Raw genomic sequence first — 21,164 nt, forward strand, 5'->3', positions numbered from 1 at the left:
GAGCATAGAAGTTTTTAGAAAAAGCACAGCACAAAAGTAGTTGCAGGAACTAGGTAAAGCTAGTCTAGAGAAAAGAAGGACTAGGGGTGACAGTATTCCAGTATTTGAGGGACTGCTACAAAGAAGAGGGGGGTCAATGTATTTTTCAAAACATCAGAAGGCAAGACAAGAAACAATGGATGGAAGCTAATCAAGGAAAGAAACAACCTGGAATTAAGGAGAAATATCCTATCAGTGAGAACAATTAATCAGTGGAACAGCTTGCCTTCAGAAGTTGTGGGTGCTTCATCACTCACTTGTCTGAAATGGTATAGGTATAGGTATAGGGTCTGCTGCTTGAGCAGGGGTTTTAACTAGAAGACCTCCAAGATCCCTTCCAGCTGTATTCTGATTGATTGATTGATAGTTCAGACGTTGGAGGGCCTGTGTGGGTTTCAAATGGCATTTTGTCTAGGTAAAGGACTGCCATGACATTCAATAGCAGTATGGGAAAACCAGAAAGCAGGCAAACACATTGAGATCATTGTGCTTATATCAATACATTCTTTGTCATTTTGATTTATTCTATCCTTCTCATAAATTATTGGTGGCAGTCATGAACAAAGAAAAAAAAGTATTCACGATCTTCAAGTTTTGTCGGCCAAGTGTGAGAGGCAGTTGCTTCTAGGAAGTGATTAAGAAAAAATATTTTCCCAAAAATACAAATATCAAAAAGATGCTGTATTTATCATAATGTTATTCCCCACAAGGTCCTGTAATGAAAGTGCTGGTTTCTATTCTGAGTCCCATTTATTGGATAACAGCCAAGGAAATTGGAGAAGCTGTGAATGGCTTTTCACTCACCAGTGCAGTTTTCAAGCGGGAAACACAAGTAGAATTTGCTACTGGTTAGTAAAAATAAGATACATATGTTTGTTTTGCACAAGAAGCGAAATGTTTTCTTTAGAAGTGTTTACAATTAATTTCTATAGAATTCTTACCAAACTGATCAAAGGGAGAGGCAACCAGGAATTAAGGAGAAACTTCCTAACAGTGAGGACAATTAACCAATGGAACAGCTTGCCCCCAGAAATTGTGGGCACTCCATCCCTGGAGGTTTTTAAAAAGAGACTAGACAGTCATTTATCTGAAATGCTATAGGTTCTCCTGCTTGAGCAGGGGGTTGGACTAGAAGACCTCCAAGGTTCCTTCCAGCTCTATTCTATTCAATTCGATTCTAGAAAGAAGTGAACTTACAGAATGAACCCAGTGGCAGTAACACCTTGATAGCCAAATGTTGCTTTGTACTTTCCATATAGCAAATGTATACAAAATCTGTACACTAAGAAAAAGTATGTTTTAAAATATGCATATTGAAATGTACAATAAAATGTGGGTAACTTTTACTTTGTTGTTGTTAATTGCGAAGTCGTGTCCGACCCATCGTGACCCCATGGACAACGTTCCTCCAGGTCTTCCTGTCCTCTACCATCTTCTGGAGTCCATTCAAATTCACACCTACTGCTTCAGTGACTCCATCCAGCCATCTCATTCTCTGTCGTCCCCTTCTTCTATTGCCCTCAATCTTTCCCAGCATTAGGCTCTTCTCCAGTGAATCCTTCCTTCTCATTAGGTGGCCAAAGTACTTGAGTTTCAACTTCAGGATCTGGCCTTCTAAAGAGCAGTCGGGGTTGATCTCTTCTAGGACTGACCGGTTTGAACGCCTTGCAGTCCAAGGGACTCGCAGGAGTCTTCTCCAGCACCATAGTTCAAAGGCCTCAATTCTTTTGCGCTCAGCCTTTCTTATGGTCCAACTTTCACAGCCATACATTGCAACTGGGAAAACCATGGCCTGGACTATACGCACTTTTGTTGGCAGGGTGATGTCTCTGCTTTTTAGAATGCTGTCTAGATTTGCCATAGCTTTCCTCCCCAGGAGCAAGCGTCTTTTAATTTCTTGGCTGCAGTCCCCATCTGAGGTGATCTTGGAGCCCAGAAAAATAAAATCTGTCACTACCTCCATTTCTTCCCCATCTATTTGCCAGGAATTGAGAGGGCCGGATGCCATGATTTTGGTTTTCTTAATGTTGAGTTTCAAGCCAACTTTTGCACTCTCCTTCTTCACCCGCATCAAGAGGCTCTTTAGTTCCTCTTCACTTTCTGCCATTAGAGTGGTATCATCTGCATATCTTAGGTTGTTCATATTTCTCCCAGCAATCTTAATTCCAACTTTTGATTCATCTAGCCCTGCCTTTCTCATGATGTGCTCTGCATATAAGTTAAATAGGCAGGGCGACAGTATACAGCCTTGTCGGACTCCTTTTCCAATTTTGAACCAATCAGTGGTTCCGTGTTCGGTTCTCACTGTTGCTTCTTGACCCGCATATAGGTTTCTCAAGAGACAAATGAGATGGTCTGGTACTCCCATCTCTTTAAGAACTTGCCACAATTTGTTGTGATCCACACAATCAAAGGCTTTTGCATAGTCAATGAAGCAGAAGTAGATGTTTTTCTGGAACTCCCTAGCTTTCTCCATGATCCAGCGTATGTTGGCAATTTGATCTCTAGTTCCTCTGCCTCTTCGAAATCCTGCCTGTACTTCTGGTAGTTCTCGATCCACATACTGCTGGAGTCTAGCTTGTAGGATTTTAAGCATAACTTTACTAGCATGTGAAATGAGTGCAATGGTGCGATAGTTTGAACATTCTTTGGCATTGCCTTTCTTTGGAATTGGAATGTAAACTGACCTTTTCCAATCCTGTGGCCACTGTTGAGTTTTCCAAATTTGCTGGCAAATTGAGTGTAGCACTTTTACTGCATCGTCTTTTAAGATTTTGAATAGCTCAGCTGGAATACTGTCACCTCCACTAGCTTTGTTGTTGCTCAGATTTTCTAAGGCCCATTTCACTTCACATTCTAGGATGTCTGGTTCGAGGTCAGTGACCATCTCATTGTGGTTATCTGGGATGTTAAGCTCATTCTTGTATAGTTCTTCTGTGTAGTTTTGCCATCTCTTCTTAATCTCTTCTGCCTCTGTTAGGTCTCTGCCATTTTGGTCCTTTATCATGCCCATCTTTGCATGAAACGTTCCCTTCATATCTCCAATTTTCTTGAAGAGATCTCTGGTCCTCCCTATTCTGTTGTTTTCTTCTATTTCTTTGCACTGTTCATTTAAGAAGGCATTCTTATCTCTTCTAGCTACTCTCTGGAATTCTGCATTCAATTGGGTGTATCTTTCTCTTTCTCCTTTGCCTTTCGCTTCCCTTCTTTCCTCAGCTATTTGCAAAGCTTCCTCAGACAGCCATTTTGCTTTCTTGCATTTCTTTTTCTTTGGGATGGTTTTAGTTGCTACCTCTTGTACAATGTTGCGAACTTCCATCCATAGTTCTTCAGGCACTCTGTCTATCAGATCCAGTTCCTTAAATCTATTTGTCACCTCTACTGTATATTCATCAGGAATATGATTTAGTTCATACCTGAGTGGCCTAGTGCTTTTCCCTACTTTTTTCAATTTAAGCCTAAATTTTGCAACGAGAAGCTCATGATCTGAGCCACAGTCAGCTCCTGGTCTTGTTTTTACTGACTGTATAGAGCTTCTCCATCTTTGGCTGCAGAGCACATAGTCAATCTGATTTCTATATTGACCGTCTGGTGATGTCCATGTGTAGAGTCGTCTCTTGGGTTGTTGGAAAAGAGTGTTTGTTATGACCATCGTATTCTCTTGACAAAATTCTATTAGCCTGTGCCCTGCTTCGTTTTGTACTCCAAGGCCAAACTTGCCTGTTATTCCGGTTATCTTTTGGCTTCCTACCTTAGCATTCCAATCCCCCATGATGATAAGGACATCATTTTTTGGTGTTAATTCTATAAGGTGCTGTAGGGCTTCATAGAACCGGTCAATTTCATCCTCTTCAGCACCAGTGGTTGGGGCATAGATTTGGACTACTGTGATATTGAATGGTTTGCCTTGGATTCGAATTGAGATCATTCTGTCATTTTGGGGATTGTATCCCAGTATTGCTTTTCCTATTCTTTTATTGACTATGAAGGCTACTCCATTTCTTCTGAAGGATTCTTGCCCACAGTAGTATACCTGATGGTCATCTGAGTTAAATTCACCCATTCCTGTCCATTTTAGTTCGCTGATTCCTAAGATGTCGATGTTCAGTCTTGTCATCTCTTTTTTGACTACGTCTAGCTTGCCTTGATTCATGGATCTTACATTCCAGGTTCCTATGGAGAAAAAATCTTTACAGCATTGGACTTTCCTTTCACCACCAGATATATCCACAGCTGAGCGTCCTTTCGGCTTTGGCCCAGTCGCTTCATTCTTTCTGGCGCTACTAGTACTAGCCCTCTGCTCTTCCCCAGTAGCATATTGGACACCTTCCAACCTGAGGGGCTCATCTTCCAGCGTCATATCTTTTTTCCTTTTAGTACTGTCCATGGGGTTTTCATGGCAAAGATACTGGAGTGGTTTGCCATTTCCTTCTCCAGTGGATCACATTTTGTCAGAACTCTCTGCTATAACCTGTCCGTCTTGGGTGGCCCTGCACGGCATAGCTTGTAGCTTCATTGAGTTACGCAAGCCCCTTTGCCACGTCAAGGCAGTAATCCAACTTTTACTTTATGGTTTTAAAAAAGAATCCACAAGCTAGTATGAAAAGTATGAAACAATTAGAATAAAGTGGAAATTGTTAAATTTATGCAAATTGGCAACTGGGTCAGAAAGGTAGGTGCATTAGTAGGTGCCTGTAATTTTTTTTAATGCTTGAATAAATATGATTTCGGTATTTTTGGATACCGATTTCCTGTAATCATTAGCAAATACATATTTCAAGAAATGCAGTTTTACAGCCATTTATTTCTAGACTAAATTGTCCATGCCAATTCATTTCACACTTAGGGTGCCTTATGCAAATATACCTCATGTTAATGCCATTCATTCATCAGAACTATTGTTGAAATCTACAGGGGAGCTTCTACGAATGACTCATGTTGCCCGTGGTTTGGATTCAGATGGTTCTTTACTCTTGGATGTTGTCATCAGTGGCCACATACTACAGCTACAGTCAACAGATGATGTTAATGTAAAAGTAAGTCAAGCCATTACTGCAATCATAGCTATAAATTATTAAGACATTCTTTGCTATATACATTAGTCAACCATATTCAACCATATGTCATATTAAGGTGTATATGTTGAAGAGATATTGTAGGAACAAGTGAACAATTTCATGGTCTGCCAAAACAGAATGTTATTAAGTTTTGCCCCATATTGTTGATTTTTTTTCTCCTAACTTTGCCATACCATAGTAAGTATTGAAACTGACTGTGTTACATGCAATTCTTATTTATTTTAAACCAGTCATTTTTCTTTTTCTGTCCCATGTCTCCAGCAAGCTTGTGAAGTCTTGGACCTTTGTTCCCTGAAGGCTGTGCACTGTTTTGAGGGCCACTATTCATTAGCATTCTGCTTGCTACTTAAGACAGAATCTTTGGCTTCTTTAGCATTTCTGAAATTTGTCAAAGATCTAGTATGATAAAACATTGCCACAAAGATAATTGTCTAAAATGTATTTGAATGCACTGTCCAAGGATTGGTCAGGCAACAAAATATTGTTTTTAGAAATGCCAAATAATGCATTTAATAAATATTATTTAATGAATATAATGCATAAAAAACATTCTTTCATGTGGTGGATTGCTTCCATTCTAAAGATATGCCTTCATTGGAACTTCTATTTAGCAGTTGCTTTGTCTAGTAGCTATTGTGTTTCTGTCATCCTATAAAGTCTATTTGTTTCTTATTTAATGATGAAATTACGTCTGGAGAAAAAAAGGCTGTTGTTTCAGAGATTATGCGTGGATGGATTTTGATGCACATAACTTTTACTTTAGATATTATTCTAAAATAGGTGCTCTATCAAAAGTCTGAACCTGTAGAGTAGTGGGTTCAAAACTTCCTCTCCCAGAACCCATCTGGGCCTTCATACCCTAGCCCCACCTCTTCCTTTGAATAGCAAACTTGATCATTCCTTCTGTTGCAATCAATTTTTTTGGGGGGGATGGGATATCTCACTTGGCATCCGCTCCCTAATTCCGGTTGTGGGAGAGATGCAGTAGTTCCTAGGGTTGCTTTTTTTGGCGATTTAAAAAAAAAAACTGGTTTCCATGATGACGCCTTCTGTCTATGTAATATTGCACAATTGTGGCTTGAGGATTCAGAATTGTTTTTAACTTTAAATATTAAAATCCAAACACTGAGTGTTGAAGCTTATCTAATTCTGTAGTTCACAATATATTACACATAACTTAATTAAAAAGAAATTGTAATGAAAAATATTGATGTATGCATTCTAAAAATCACGAACACAGCCTGAAGTACACTTCTGTAATTTGCACAGAGAAATAAGTACATGACAGTGTAGTGTTAAAGTCTCAAAAAACAGAAACGAAATCTAGTACAATATTTCTCTCTAGGCAGTGTGCCTGTTTCTACAGAAATAGAAACCTCCTGAATCAAATGTTCATTTACTTCAATTACTTGGGCTCTTTCCAGCCGTGGGAAGATCCCATATTAATCAAAAGTTGTTGGACAGGGAGCTTCCGGTGGATCTGCGCGCGCGATGGCGGCTACTTTGTAGCCGTCCTCCTGGGTAAGTGTTTGAATCGCTATGAACAGCGGACATCAGCTGTTCAGCGGTTCAAAAACCCCCTCCCAGGCAAAGGGGGGGGTAGAGAGGTGTCTGAATAGTGGTAGAGCCTCTTATGCACCCTCAAAGTTTTTTTGGGGGGGGGGGGTTAAAAGAGTGCTCCCACGGAGTTCAGACTGTCTCTACTTCCCAGCTGCTTTTGTCCCTAGGGACAAAACAAGCCGCTGCAACCACCTCCGCGATTAAAGTTAATTGGTGAGGGTTTTTTTAGAAGCGGACAGAGCTGAGTAGAGGATTTAGTTTTTGCTTTCTTGGATTTTATTTGGATTTTAAGTTTAAAGATTTATTTTTACTTTTATATTCCATCTTTTTATTTTTTTTTTCCTTTGTTGAAAGGGAAAGTAAAATGGCGATCGGCAAGCCTTTCGGTGTTTTTTTTTTCGGAAGGTAGAATGGCGACTGGCAGGCTTTTTACGGTTTCTTTTTTCCTTTTCCCTTTTCCTTTTTTTTGTTTTTTTTTTAATGATTGGAATGGAGTGTTAGTATTATTATTTTTGTACTTTTTTGGTTTGTTTTTTGTACTGTTTGTATTTTTAAAAAAATGGAATGGATTTTTTTCTATTTAATTATTCTTTTTTCTTTCTCTCTTTTCTTTTTTTTGAACTCCTTTTTTTATTATAATCTCCTCTTGAAGGATTTTTTTTTTTTTATTTTATGGAGTTAACTTCTTTTTTTCCTTTGTTTAATTTTTGCAATTTCTAAGAAGGAGTAAAGATTTTTTTAAGATGGCTCCAAAGCGTCCAGTAATCCCTACAGCTTCTAAAGTGGCTTCTTCTTTGGTGTCATCATCAGCGCAACAACTTAAATTAATAGCCTCATCTTCTTCTTTGCCACAGTCAACAATGGTGAAGGATTTGCAAGATATGATGGGAGATGTTATACTTCAAATTAGGGGAGAAATGAAAGAGATTCTAGAGGAAAACAATATGACTTTGAGGCAAGAGATAGTTTTGGCTTTAAAAGGAGTTGCCTCTGTTCTTGAAAAGTTGAATTCTCGCGTAGAAGAAGTAGTAGAAAAAGTGGAATTGATGGAGGAAAAATTTGAAAGTATGGAAAAAGAGATGAAAAATTTTCAAGATGAGATTCTTATGCTTCAATATAAACAAATGGAATATGCTTTAAGAATCAGAGGTTTGGGTGAGTCTGTGCAAGGAAATCTGAGACAGATGGTTGCAAAGGACTTTGCTGTGATTTTGAATAGAGAAAAAGAGGAAATACTTAGTGAAATTGAACAGACATTTAGAGTTAATTCTATGGTGGCAGAGCAAAAGAATTTGCCAAGAGATGTGGTAATTTACTTTGGGAAAAGATCCCTGCGCAATGAAATTATACAAGCTTTTTATAAGAAGAGGTTTCAAATTGCTTCACAAATTGTTATAATTTTAAAGGAGATCCCATCTAAAATTTTAAGAAGAAGAAAGGAGTTTGCTTTTTTAGCAGACGAACTTAAAAAGAGACAAATTTTGTTTAGATGGGATGTTCCGACTGGAATGGTGGTGAATTACCTGGGGATACGTTATAGTCTTAATACTGTTTCTAAAGCAAAAGACTTTTATACTTCGGTCCTGGGGGTATGTTCATCGCCACCTATCACGTTTAAAGCTTTGGAAGATAAAAAGGCAGAATTGCAATCTGAAGTGCTTACACTTATGAAAATTGGGAAACTTCAGTTTGAGGGGCCTCAACAAGTAGAGATGGAGGAGCAGAAGACAACCGGTGTAACATACAATTGTAAAGAAAAGGATCAACAGAAGAAGGTCAAGGAAGTTTCACAAGTATTGGTTCCTGAGTTTGTGGGAGAACCAGGACTTACAAATTTTTTGGAGCTACCTTTAAGGGCAGATTTTAAAGTACTTCTTTCGAGATTTATGGACAAGAGAGACTGATAAGGATTGTGTTTACAGTGGATGGAACTGGCTATTGGAGAGAAGATTATGGAAATCGAATGAAAATTTTTAGATAAGAAGTTTAAGTTTAAGTATTTAGAAGACTATTGAGATTGCGGGAGAACTAAGATTTAACTTTTTTGGAATTACCTTTAAGAGGTTTATGGATAAGAGAAGGAATGTGTTTACTGTGGAGGAATTTGTTATTGGTAAAGATTTAAACAGGTATAAGGGAATTTTAATGTTTTAAGTTATATTTATGGGATCTATTATTATTATTATTTTTTAGAGAAGCTAATTTGTTTAATTAAACGTATTTAGATTTGTTTAGGATTTATATGTTTTTTAAGTTTTTTCTTTTCTTGATAGGAGAGAAGATTATGGAGATTGAACGAAAATTTTAGATAAGAAGTTTAAATTTAAGTATTTAATAACTCATACTGAAAGTTTAACTATTCAAAAGAGTATCCAGTCTTAACGGTATAATGAATGTTTATATGCTTATTTTTGTGCTCTAGAGTAAAGAAAGAGGGAGATTAGATCTTATATTGTAGGTATGGATATTTAAAGAAAGTAATGTTTAAATTTGTGTTTTGGGGATTCTATATAGAATGATGGATAATAATATAAGTACAATACTAGAAAATGTTTAAAGTATATTATAATGTGTGTTTAATGTTTGCAACTATTATGTTTTAGAGAAGATAATTTGTTTAATTTAAGGTAGTTAGATTTGTTTAGGATTTATATGTGTTTTAAGTTTTTTTCTATTTTTCATTTTCTTTGAAAATTTTAATTAAGCCTGTACTCAGCTCTGGGAAGGTTGAGGGAGGGTATGGGAGGTTTGGGGAAGATGGGGGAGGGTACGGGAGGGTGGGGGTTTGGGGAAGGGATTTGTTCTATAAAATTTAAAACTTTCAATAAAAAAAAAAAGTTGTTGGACAGATTATAAAAGCCCTGTTTTATTGCCATTCTCTTTCCTTAGGCTTCTTCCAAGTTCTGCTCTTAATTTTTTTAAACTACCAATATTTCTTTATTTCCAGCAGAGGGAGATGTTGAGATATCTGACTCCTCATGTAACCAAGATCATTTCTGTCTTCTGTGGATGTGATTTAATTCTGTAGGGATAGCACAAGGATACTGTCCCAACAGGAACCAACCACTGGGAATAAATAAATAACTGGTGACATATTACGTTGCTAGGACACTGGCTACTGTGAAAGGATAAATAAGTCTTTGAGAATTGTTTTGGGGTTTGGGTGTAAAAGCACCAGATAGTGTTCTTTCTTCTTTTTAAAGAAAATACACAAGTTCCTTATTGTAAGTCATCTTCTGTTTATTGATCTCCCTCAAGGTAGTGCTGAATTTCTTTCCAGTGTAGATTAGCATATATTGTCAGGACAATTAGTAGCAAGGAATCTGGATATTTTCAAATGTGTAGACAAATTTGGTGGCTATCTGAACTAGTCCCTGCAGTTTTCTTGGCAAGCTTTTTTTTTTTTTCAGAAGTGTTTTTGCCCTTGCCTGCTTACCTCTGATTGAGAGAGAGTGACTGGCCCAAGGTCATCCAACTGGCTTTGTGCCCAAGGAAAGGCTAAAACCCACAGCCTCCAATTTTTAGCCTGGTGCATTAAAGTACATTTCTAGTTTATTCCAAAAGTCAAAGGTAAACATGGAAGTTTGGCTTTTGCCATTAATTCCTGTACTAAGCATAAAACACTGATTTCATCCCCCTGGAAAACAAATAATTGGGATTAGTACCAATCTGATCAAATTGTTTAAACCACAAATCTACATAAGTATCATTTGAACTTTTAAATAGCAACCCTTCCTTAATTGTAGATGATTGTGAATTTTTGCATGCCGAACAAAGAGAGTTCTGTTAGTAGTTTCTTCAATTTGAAGCTGTGATATTCATTTTAGGATTATACAGAAGATTACATTCAAACAGGCCCTGGTCAGCTTTATGCTTACTCCACTCGGCTCTTCAGCATAGATAGCGTCAGTATACCATACACTTGGAACCATACAATTACCTACAATCAAAATCGTGGGAAAATGCCTTCCCTGGTTGAAACACTTCAAGCTTCTTCTATTAAAACAGAATATAGCCCACATGAAGAAGCTCTGACTTTTAAAATTGATGCTTCCATTACAAAAGGTATGGATTTTGAGAACGATATATACACAATTTATACCAAAAATATGTGCTAATTCTTTTCCTTCTTTACAATTTAGGTAAGATCAACGTGAAAAACTGTCAGTAAAAAAAATGAGGCAATCCATATGCTAAAACTTAATATAATTACATTTAACTAAATAAAAACCAATTCAAGTAAAAGACTTTATAATGGTTGCACACAGACTTAGAAATCTTTGGCAGTAATCATGCGCTTATAAAAGATTTACTATCTTACCTTTTGCTTATTTTGTAAATAAAGTTTTTTCAAGATACAACCATCCTTTGAGAAGTTATGACCTAATCCATCCTGGCAATTTTGGGTACATTTGATCAATGGATACCAAACATGAATTAGTCATTGGCCAGCATAAATTTCCTTAATTCGCGCTGGCCTTTTGCATCTTCCTAAAAGATTGAAAGTTACCTTTTTTTCAATACTAATGAAGACAGAATGTCTCCTGTAAACATGACATTTGCCCTGGTAGCTTCAGTTGTTTGGGGGTGATGTTCTTTTCTTACGGTCATCTTCAATACAAATGTTATTTTGGACTTAATTTTTAAAATGTGTTTATAGGACACACCGTGTACTTTTTGGGTAAATATTTTAGTTCTGAATAGAAACATTTTCAACTAAGATGCACAGCAAGTCTATTAAGGATTGCCATAATAGAAAAAAAAATAAAATTCCACTAGCCCAACTGTCTTCTCAATGGAGAATTTGCAGAATAACAGAATTAGAAGGGACTGTGGAGGTTTTCTAGTCCAACCTCCTGCTGAAGCAGGGACCCTACATACCATTTCAGATAAATGGTTGTCCAATCTCTTCTTTAAAACATCTAGTGATGGAGCACCCATATCTTCCAAAAACAAGCAATTCCACTGATTAATTATTCTAACTCTTTGCAATATATGGTAACCTTGACAGATAGCAATTAAACAGTCTAATGAAAGATCTTAACCTGTCATTTATCAGTGCAATTGCTCCATCATCAAGTAATGTTTTATCATTATGATTGCTGTAGTTAAAATCTACTTCCATGCCATTTCATACATCAGTTCTATTTTTTACTTCAGGAGCAACAAAAAAGTTGCTTCCATCTTGAGGTAACTGTCTTCTGAAAGATATTTGATGATAACAGTAACAACTTGTGTCAATTTGATTAACCATTCACTTTTCCCACAGGAGACCACAGCAACCAATGCCCTCATGGGTTTAGTTTGGATTCTTCTGGTCCCTACTGTTCAGGTGAGAAGATCCCAGCAACCTGACCATTGCAGAAATTGCTGCACACCAGATAATTTTCCTTCCTCTTTCATGGACTGCTTTTCTCCCCTTTCACTAATCAAAACAAAAAGATACTAAAGTACTGTTGGTGTAAATGTCCTTACAGATGTTTATTCAAAAAAAGGTTATTCTCAGTGATGGAAAAATCCAAACATTGTCCAAGGAAATGTACTGGCACTTATGACTGAAATGCTGAAATTACTTTTACAACACATCTGAATGCTGAGCTCCCAGCGTTAGCATATAACATGTTCTTTTAAATCAAACTGAATTTATCCTTATTGACTTGCTTTCTACTTGGTGAAGTGAGTTCAAACAGCATCTTCAATATGGGTAGAATTTCAGAATGATGGTGCTTTCTTTTCTTTACTTTTGTAACATTGCTAGCATTGTGGAAATTTCTTGCTTGTGAGGAATAGAATCTGGGGAAGTGAAAGGTGAACCTCTAGCAGATTCTATGCAGCTGCTGGACTATAGATTGTACATTTACATACTTAGTTACCTGTTAATTATTTTGTGTTTTTTATCATTAGATGAAGATGAGTGTATAACTCAAAAACCATGTCCCCATATATGCCACAATGTTGTAGGAACCTATTACTGCTCCTGTCCCAAAGGCCTTACCATATCAGCAGATGGAAGAGCATGTCAAGGTAAGCATCACTTTCTGAAATCTCTTGGAGGGCAATCAGTGTCCATGAAATCTAGGTGAGACCAAGGAATAGCTTCTCCAGAGTGAAGAACCACCATAACTTCTCCAGTCCAGTTCTACTACCTCATGAGCAATTTTTTGTTGTTCTTAATTAGGGAATTAGGGACTCAAAAACAATGATGGAGAGCAAAGGAGCCATAGATTGAAAATAATAAAGTGGTTTTCTCTAGGACCAGAGGGTAACACAATAACTGATAAGCTTCAACAAATTTCTTGGATTAAGCCTTTTTATGCTTCTTCTGTACACTATCTTTTCCTGAGAAAATGGATGCTGCTTCTCTCATGATGATATATTGAGATATGTTTATGCTTCAATAGAACCTGTATTGCCATTTGAACTATATTATACTTCTGTATTGCGATTTAATGCAGATATTGATGAGTGTGCCTTAGCGAGGCATTCATGCTTGGTGGGTCAAGACTGTGAGAACATTATTGGCTCATATCGCTGTGTGATTCAGTGTGGAATTGGTTTTAGAAGAACACCAGATGGATTGAGTTGCCAAGGTATGGAAATGACTATATGCATTAAACATTGTTATTAAACATTGCCTAATGCTTCATTAAATAATACTTTCATGGGGATAAGGTGTTCCCTAGAATAGTAAGGAACAGACTGAAATAAATGGACTGAGATTTTGCTTTCTCACAATGTGGTTTTCTGATAAGTTTTTTTTTATAATTTCCAAGTCTTCGATATTATTAATAGTCTTCCTGATTTCAATCTCACAACTTCTACTTGTGCCTTTTAACTGCATTGAGCTGAAAATTCAACAATCATTACATTACATAGCACCATTCTCATGGGACATTTCCAGTCTTCAATTTCAAAGCATTTGATGTCTGTGCTGCCATTCAGGAATAACTTAGGCAAAGTTTTAGACTCATGATTCTGTCCCTGAGGCACAAACATGACTCAATAATTGATTTTTATACTACTACTTTATAACATTCTCAGCCCACAACTAAGGCAATTTAAGGTTGTTTTTAGCTCTTTCTATTTTAGAAAATCTGAGAGATGATTTTGGCCTGGGCTAGAGAACAGACTGGACATCCAATGTCCTCTAAGGCCTAACTAGAATTTTCTGAAGTGGACTCCTTCCATCCCCAGATTTAATGCTTGATTACACTAATCCTGTGCTATAATGAATATTAATGTAGGAGAAGAAAAGACAGAGCCTGGGAGTGGAGTCAAGAGAGGAATCAGTCTGGAGTCATTATGTTCCCATAAGTGATCCAAATCCAGTCCCCCTTGAATTCTATTGATTGTTATCTAGCACCAATTTAGTGCTGATTATCAGTTGACTAGACTCTTGTTTATTTTGCCTTAAGCAATAAATCTTATTAACTGCAACTTAATATATGGTCCTGATTCTTTGTACTTGACAATTAACCTGGGAAGGAAAACCAGTTCTGCGCGCCTCAAATTGGTTTGCTTTGGTTACCAAAGAACATTGGTTGTTTTCCTTCTACTAATATACAATGTATTGTACAACAGGTATGGCCGAAGTATTGGTGATTTCGAAGGTGTTTTCCACCATTCAAAGTTGTCTTTAATAATTTTCTCACTCTTTCTGGGCATTCTTTACTAATAACATTTTAACTTGTCCATGCTTGATGTCATAGACCAGGGGTGTCAAACTTGCAATGTCACGTGACGTGTTGCGATGTATCGCAACTTTTTTTCCATTGCTGGCAATGGGATGGGCGTGGTTTCGCCATGATGCACCGGCCCATGGGCTGGCAGTTTGACACCCCTGTCATAGACCCTCAAAAGAAGAGTACAATACAGTCAATTAAAATCTAAAATGACCATTTCTTTAAAAAATATTTTTTAATTTAAAAAACAAACTATATATAACAAAAGTCTAAAAAATCTAAAAGACGGGTAGAAGCATTAAATGGATGTAGAAGAGTATAAAGTTAGTATGTGATAGACTATATCAAATTACAGAACACTCTTCTGTGATGAACTAGAGGCTTATTTAGTCTAATTTATGACATAGGTCATCATCTGATGGATTTTAAGGGCTGCTGCATAGAACCTGGCAACATTAATCTTCTAGCATAGTTGGCACGTGAAAGCAACAGGGAGGTGTAGAATTGTCTTGTGAAGTCTGGATATTTGTGCAATAATGATAAGATGGAGATTATATGTATTTGTCTTTAATATAGGCACTGGAGAAGCACATGCTCTGTTGTTTCTGTGTGTCCAGAGACACAGGGGCATTGACTCTCTGGATAAGGAATTTTCTTGCAGTATAGACAGAGGAGCAAAAAAAATGGCAAACTCAGGCAACCACAAAGAACTGCACAGACATGCAATCTCTAGGATGTAATGCAGTTATAAAGCTAGGAGCAGAATAGAAATCATCCTTTCTTCCTTCTGGGTTTTGCTTCTGTTTGGAAGCAAAAGTGCCAGGTAGTTTTCTAGCACTACAAAGTTTGATGGAAAGAACTAGGTTAAAATGTCTTTATTATTCAACAGATGTAAATGAATGCCAAGAGTCTCACCCTTGTCATCAACATTGCTTCAACTCCATTGGAAGCTTCCACTGTGGATGTGATCCAGGATATCAGCTGAAAGGCAGAAAATGCATGGGTACAAATTTGACATAATCCAAAGTGGGACTGGAATGGCTTTTCACTTGTGGGTGAATACTTTACCCAGCACAACCGAAATTTAACAGTCCCTAAATATACTTGTATACTGTGGGTTCTGAGCATTCAGACAATGTATTCCATCTTTTTGAAGTGTAATTTTTCACTTTGTTAATGTAATTATTATTTATTATTCCTGGGCTTGCAATCTGCATGGTTTAAATAAAATAATTACTTGGAGAAATTCATGAGGTTAAGGGGGTACATATACCTAATTCCTTTTCTCTTCAAGATCGATTTACCTACAAAAGAGTAGATGTGATTCAGTGATGAATGGATCCTTTTAGACATAAAAGCCCTGAGAGATATCCTGATAGCAGCCTTGATGTTTCCAGTTATTCTGCTCCATTCAGATATTTAGAATGTCAGCTGTTGTGATTCCCTTTCTCCATTCCCCAAGGGGGTGGAAAAGTCCCCACTCTCTTAACTTGGCTCAATCTGAAAGCATTGTCACCTACTTGCAGAATAGATGCTATATCCTTCCTGCTTTGGAGGAGACGGTGGGGTGGCAAGGAAGCCAGCTAAAGATTTTTGTGAACAAACATTTCAAATGTTTACAAGGTGATTTTTAGAGGCAGAAAATACATGAAAGAAAATTAAAGGAAAGATTGCCCTTTGAACAAATGAGGCAATGGTGAAATTTAACTATTTAATTTCATCTTGCTTTATATATATATATATATATATATATATATATATATATATATATATATATATATATATATATATATAGATGTGAATGAATGCAGACAAAATGTATGCAGACCCGACCAGTTATGCAAGAATACACGAGGTGGCTATAAATGCATTGATCTGTGTCCAAGTGGAATGACCAAAGCAGAAAATGGAACATGTATAGGTGTGTACATTTATTTATCATATTCTTTTCAGAGTATAACAGAAAACAAGCAGTTTCAGTTATCTCCCTCTTTTTCTATCATATTTGTGAATAATAGTCATGAATCACTGATATCATTTCCAAATATAATCATCAATACGACATGGACCTATGATGGTCACAAAAAAATCTAGACTCTCTAGCAACTTTTTCAACTAATACATTTTATTAAAAGACTTCATGAGCCTTCATGACCCACAGCTTACTTCATCATATCCATATAGCCATCTCTCTCTCTCTCTCTCTCTCTCTCTCTCTCTCTCTATATATATATATATATATATATATATATATATATATGTGTGTGTGTGTTTTCTGAGGTTTTCGCGGGTGTTTGTATGTAGGTCTTTGGTTGTTCGGGTTTTCTCCCGCGTAAAATTGGAAGTGTCTTGGCGACGTTTCGACGAAGTCCCATTCCTCATCTTCAGGCTGGTGTTTTCAGCTTCGTGCTTCGAGGAGCAATGTGTGGTCTTAGCTGTTTCTTCCTTTTAACTGCCAGTGGGGGTATGAACTGATTGGGTGGGAGCTTGGCTGTGTTCTGATTGGGTGAAAGTGTGTTCTGATTGGTTAGGGGCTTGGCTGTGCTCTGATTGGCTGGGGGGTTGGCTGTGCTCTGATTGGCTGGGGGGTTGGCTGTGCTCTGATTGGCTGGGGGAGTGTTCTGTTTGGGTGGGGGCTTTCTAAGGATGGTGTTTCTAAGGATGGGGGGTTTCTAAGGATGGTGGATATTTTTCTGTTTGTGCAGAATGCTGTTTTGATGCACCACAGACAGAATCAGTAAGATCCTCCACAAACACAACATCAAAATAGCATTCTGCAGAAACAGAAAAATATCCACCATCCTTAGAAACCCCAAAGATAAAATTGAGTTAGAAAATCAAGGAGTATATGAAATCCCATGCACTGCTTGTCCCAACACATACATTGGACAAACCAACAGAATAATAAGTGCACGCATTGAAGAACATAAGAACTCAGTCAAAAAAGAGGAACCAACATCTTCCCTGGTCCAACACCTTAAAGCCACGGGACATGAAATTGACTTTAAAAATACCAGAACCATTGCCAAAAGTGAACATTTTAATAACAGAATAATCAGAGAAGCCATCGAGATAGAAAAACGCCCACACAGCATGAACAAGCGAGATGATACCTCCCGCCTACCAGCCATTTGGAAACCCGCCCTTATTGACAAACGACTCCCTAACACAAAAAATGATACCAGACCCACACTCACAAAAACCACACAGGATGTCACCACCACACATCCACGCAAAAAACAAACCCAAAGCCACACCGATGATGAGGCACGACCACAAACCAGAAGCCAGACCACAGCTGCATCATTAGCCACTTTAAACCCCTCCAATCCATACATGAAGCAAACTGACACCCTCCATGAAGATGAGGCACGACCACGAACGCAAAGCCCAAAAATAGCAAGGCAGCCCAAAATCTTAAACCCCCCTGCAACTCAGACTAACCTGAGCACAACCAAACAGAACACTCACCCAGCCAATCAGAGCACAGCCAAGCCCCTAACCAATCAGAACACACCTCCACCCAATCAGAACACAGCCAAGCTCCCACCCAATCAGTTCATACCCCCACTGGCAGTTAAAAGGAAGAAACAGCTAAGACCACACATTGCTCCTCGAGGCACGAAGCTGAAAGCACCAGCCTGAAGATGACGAATGGGACTTCGTCGAAATGTCGCCAAGACACTTCCAATTTTACGTGGGAGAAAACCCGAACAACCAAAGACCTACATATATGTGTGTGTGTGTATCTATCTATCTATCTATCTATCTATCTATCTATCTATCTATCTATCTATCTATCTATCTATCTATCTAGAATGCTGTATGTTACACCCTGTTGCCCAAATATGGGAGAGAGAAATCTTTTGCCTTGTATCAGCTCAAACTAGAGCCATCCATAGGCAGCAGTCACAACTGTGACATCATATACATTTCTAAAATTTGGATTGCTAGCAAAGAATTAAGGGAGAACTGGAATAGCTATTTAGAACTCTTTAGCTCTTTTCAACCAGACATACCCTTCTGAGATTCGAACCTGGGCTGTCTGTATGTTAGGCAGCTGTATTAACCTCTGGGCCACAGGCTCTGTCTCACTTTTGCCAGCTGTGTTAGGGAGGGAAGAAGGCTATATATATAGCCTTTTAATATAATGTGTTAATCGGAAAAAGTTCTATCAGATTTCTAACTCTTTGCTACCATGGACTAACACGGCTTTCTTCCATGTTATTTCTCATTTCCTGCTGGTGAAAAATATTCTGACGTTACTTTTTAAGAATATAAGCATTGAAAATGAGCAGATTCAAGATAATTCACACGTTCCTTAGAAGGCATCTGGCACTAATTTGACTAAATAGAAAGTCCCTTTCCATGAGATGGGCAGCCATATAAATTTGATAATAAATCAATATTTGTAACTAACACATCAATAGTTCAGAATTGAAGTATGATAAAAAAGCAGTCAAGGAAGCTTTGCAAACTTATAGATATATATTCTTATCAAGAAGAAGAAATACCTGATATTAAATTTCCTAATGCAAGTACATTTATCTCCAAGATTTTGTGTTCCTCATCAGATATTGATGAATGCAGAGACGGTACTCACCAATGCCGATACAACCAGTTATGTGAAAACTCAAAAGGAAGTTATCGGTGTGTGTGCCCAAGAGGCTATCGATACCAGGGGGTTGGAAGACCCTGCATGGGTAAGTCAGAATCTGGAATTGAATAAACTTTAGATCCATCTATAGATAAGAATTTGAATGGAAAAATCGTGATTTGGAGCATGTGAACTTGAGAAAAATATGGTGGCCTTTAATAAGTTCATATAATGCGTATTGTCCTCTTGTGCTCCAAATTACATTATGCTCTTTGAATCCAGATTATTTTCACAGCCCTAATAAATATGAATATTACTCTTTTGCATATCACCTGCTATTGGTAGCTGCCAGTGAAGCTCAAAGTGCTGTTCTTCTTGAAATTAGTAGTTTCCAGAGGAAACTATTTGGGCTTTTATACCTTTACTATGGGGGAAAAAAGTCCATCAGCTTCTAATTTCATGAACAAATGCAGAAACATTCCAGGAAACATAACTATTCACATAAGCTAATCATTTACTGGGGTACATTTTCCCCCCTCAAATGGGTATAGTGGAGCAGGGATGGGACTCTGTGCCCTATAAAACAGGGGTCCCCAACCTGTGGACCATGGCCCACTAGCAGGCTGCGGGTTTTTGGCCACCGAGCCACATGAGTGGCTGGTCGGTGCATGCATGTGTGTGCGTGTGTGCCTAGCCCCACTCATGCAAGCCTCTCAGGCATTTACCGCCCACTCACATGAGCAACCGATGTTCATGTGTACACATGTGCACACACATGCATTTACCCCTCCCCTAAAACCATACCTTCTTTCCCCACTTCCCCCTCGAAAGGTTGGGGAACTGTGTTATAAATGGTCCCTACCTCTAGCAGGCACTTACATTTCCTATTTGTATGGGAAAAAGCTGACATACAACTTTAATACTCTCTTTAAAGTTCATGTGCTTCAAGCACTTCAAGTGGCCTTTTTTTTTTTTTCAATCCTAGTAAGAAAATAAACAAAATAAAATCTGGACGTTTAAGCATGAGACATCTTTAACACAAAAGTGACATGCTTCCTTTAAAGTTCTCTACAGATTCAAGTGCAGTACACTCATAGTATATATTTCAATTCATTGTCATTCAAAAGATTCTATATTTTAGAACGTAAATTGGTACAAATTTCCTTCAATGTACCATTGTGCTCAGGTCAATTTACACAGGATCATACTCCTTGTCTTGTATTAGAGAACACCTGAATATCATTGCAGGAGCTTTGCAACAATTTAAATGTTAAGAAAATACTGAAAAAATTCCAGAGCAAGGAAAAGCAAGGCCTCTGTTTTGTTCACTGTATTTAGAGATCATTTAATTTGCCATAAAAGTGTGCATGTTTAGCTAGGGTGATCTCAGGATTTTCGTCACTTGTTGCACAAGAAGATTAATGCATGTACTGCCTATGTTTTGTGGTTTTAGAATCACATTTGTAATTTTAGCGTGTTCCGCAGACTGATGAGTTTTTATGTCTTTTTTGTTTATGTGTGTTTTTCTCCTTCCCCTTGTTACGTGGTGTGTTGCTTTGGAATCATGTCCCATGAGCAGACATTAATGAATGTGAACAAGTGCCTAAACCTTGTGCGTATCAGTGTGCCAACATCCCCGGCAGCTTCAAGTGTATCTGTCCTCCTGGACAACATTTATTAGGCGATGGCAAATCTTGCGCTGGATTGGAGAGGTTCCCAAATTATGGCACCTATTACAATAGCTATAATTATGCTCAGTTCTCCCCCATGAGAGACAACTATCGACCACAACAATATATCAGGCACTCCTCCAATCTCTACAGCTCCTACTCAGAGTATAGGAACAGCAGAATTCCCATCTCCAGGACTAGAAGAAATGTTAGAGAGCCTTGCCCTGAAGGCTATGAGGCAAGAAATAACAAATGTGTAGGTAAATGTCACACCTGTATATGTGTGTATATGTATGTATATGTCTGTACATATGATGCATATTCTTTCTTTTTTGCTGCTCATTCCACTTAGGATCTGCCAACAAAGGCAGGTTGTTTGTCATTGTTAGAGGTCATCTTTAAAGCCCTGAAGGCCTATCTACGTGAATGAATGTATTTCTTCATTTATTCCTACCCAATTAGAAAGATACTTTCAAAGGTTCTTCTTTGGGCCCGGTGACCAAAAATGAGAACAATAAGAAACTGCTCGTTTTGTCGA

General features: G+C 37.8%; 1 protein-coding gene across 10 annotated transcripts in view; it reads left to right on the forward strand.

Moving 5' to 3' along the window:
* HMCN1 (hemicentin 1) overlaps nucleotides 1-21,164 on the forward strand; it is a 433,480-nt gene that overhangs the window by 400,511 nt on the left and 11,805 nt on the right. For 5 of the 10 annotated variants that reach the window (XM_039357629.1, XM_039357620.1, XM_039357625.1 and 2 more), the window contains 10 exons: nucleotides 750-887; nucleotides 4,954-5,075; nucleotides 10,505-10,742; nucleotides 11,947-12,009; nucleotides 12,582-12,701; nucleotides 13,133-13,267; nucleotides 15,249-15,362; nucleotides 16,155-16,280; nucleotides 18,934-19,062; nucleotides 20,536-20,886. In XM_039357629.1, coding sequence (XP_039213563.1) covers nucleotides 750-887; nucleotides 4,954-5,075; nucleotides 10,505-10,742; nucleotides 11,947-12,009; nucleotides 12,582-12,701; nucleotides 13,133-13,267; nucleotides 15,249-15,362; nucleotides 16,155-16,280; nucleotides 18,934-19,062; nucleotides 20,536-20,886 — 1,536 coding nt within the window. Of the gene's footprint in view, nucleotides 1-749; nucleotides 888-4,953; nucleotides 5,076-10,504; nucleotides 10,743-11,946; nucleotides 12,010-12,581; nucleotides 12,702-13,132; nucleotides 13,268-15,248; nucleotides 15,363-16,154; nucleotides 16,281-18,933; nucleotides 19,063-20,535; nucleotides 20,887-21,164 lie in introns of those variants that run through there. The other 5 variants (XM_039357628.1, XM_039357622.1, XM_039357627.1 and 2 more) reach the window with 5 other exon arrangements.

This window comes from Crotalus tigris, unplaced genomic scaffold (assembly GCF_016545835.1).
Source record: "Crotalus tigris isolate CLP2741 ecotype Arizona unplaced genomic scaffold, ASM1654583v1 scf7180000018938.1368258, whole genome shotgun sequence".
Classification (NCBI taxonomy): domain Eukaryota; kingdom Metazoa; phylum Chordata; class Lepidosauria; order Squamata; family Viperidae; genus Crotalus; species Crotalus tigris.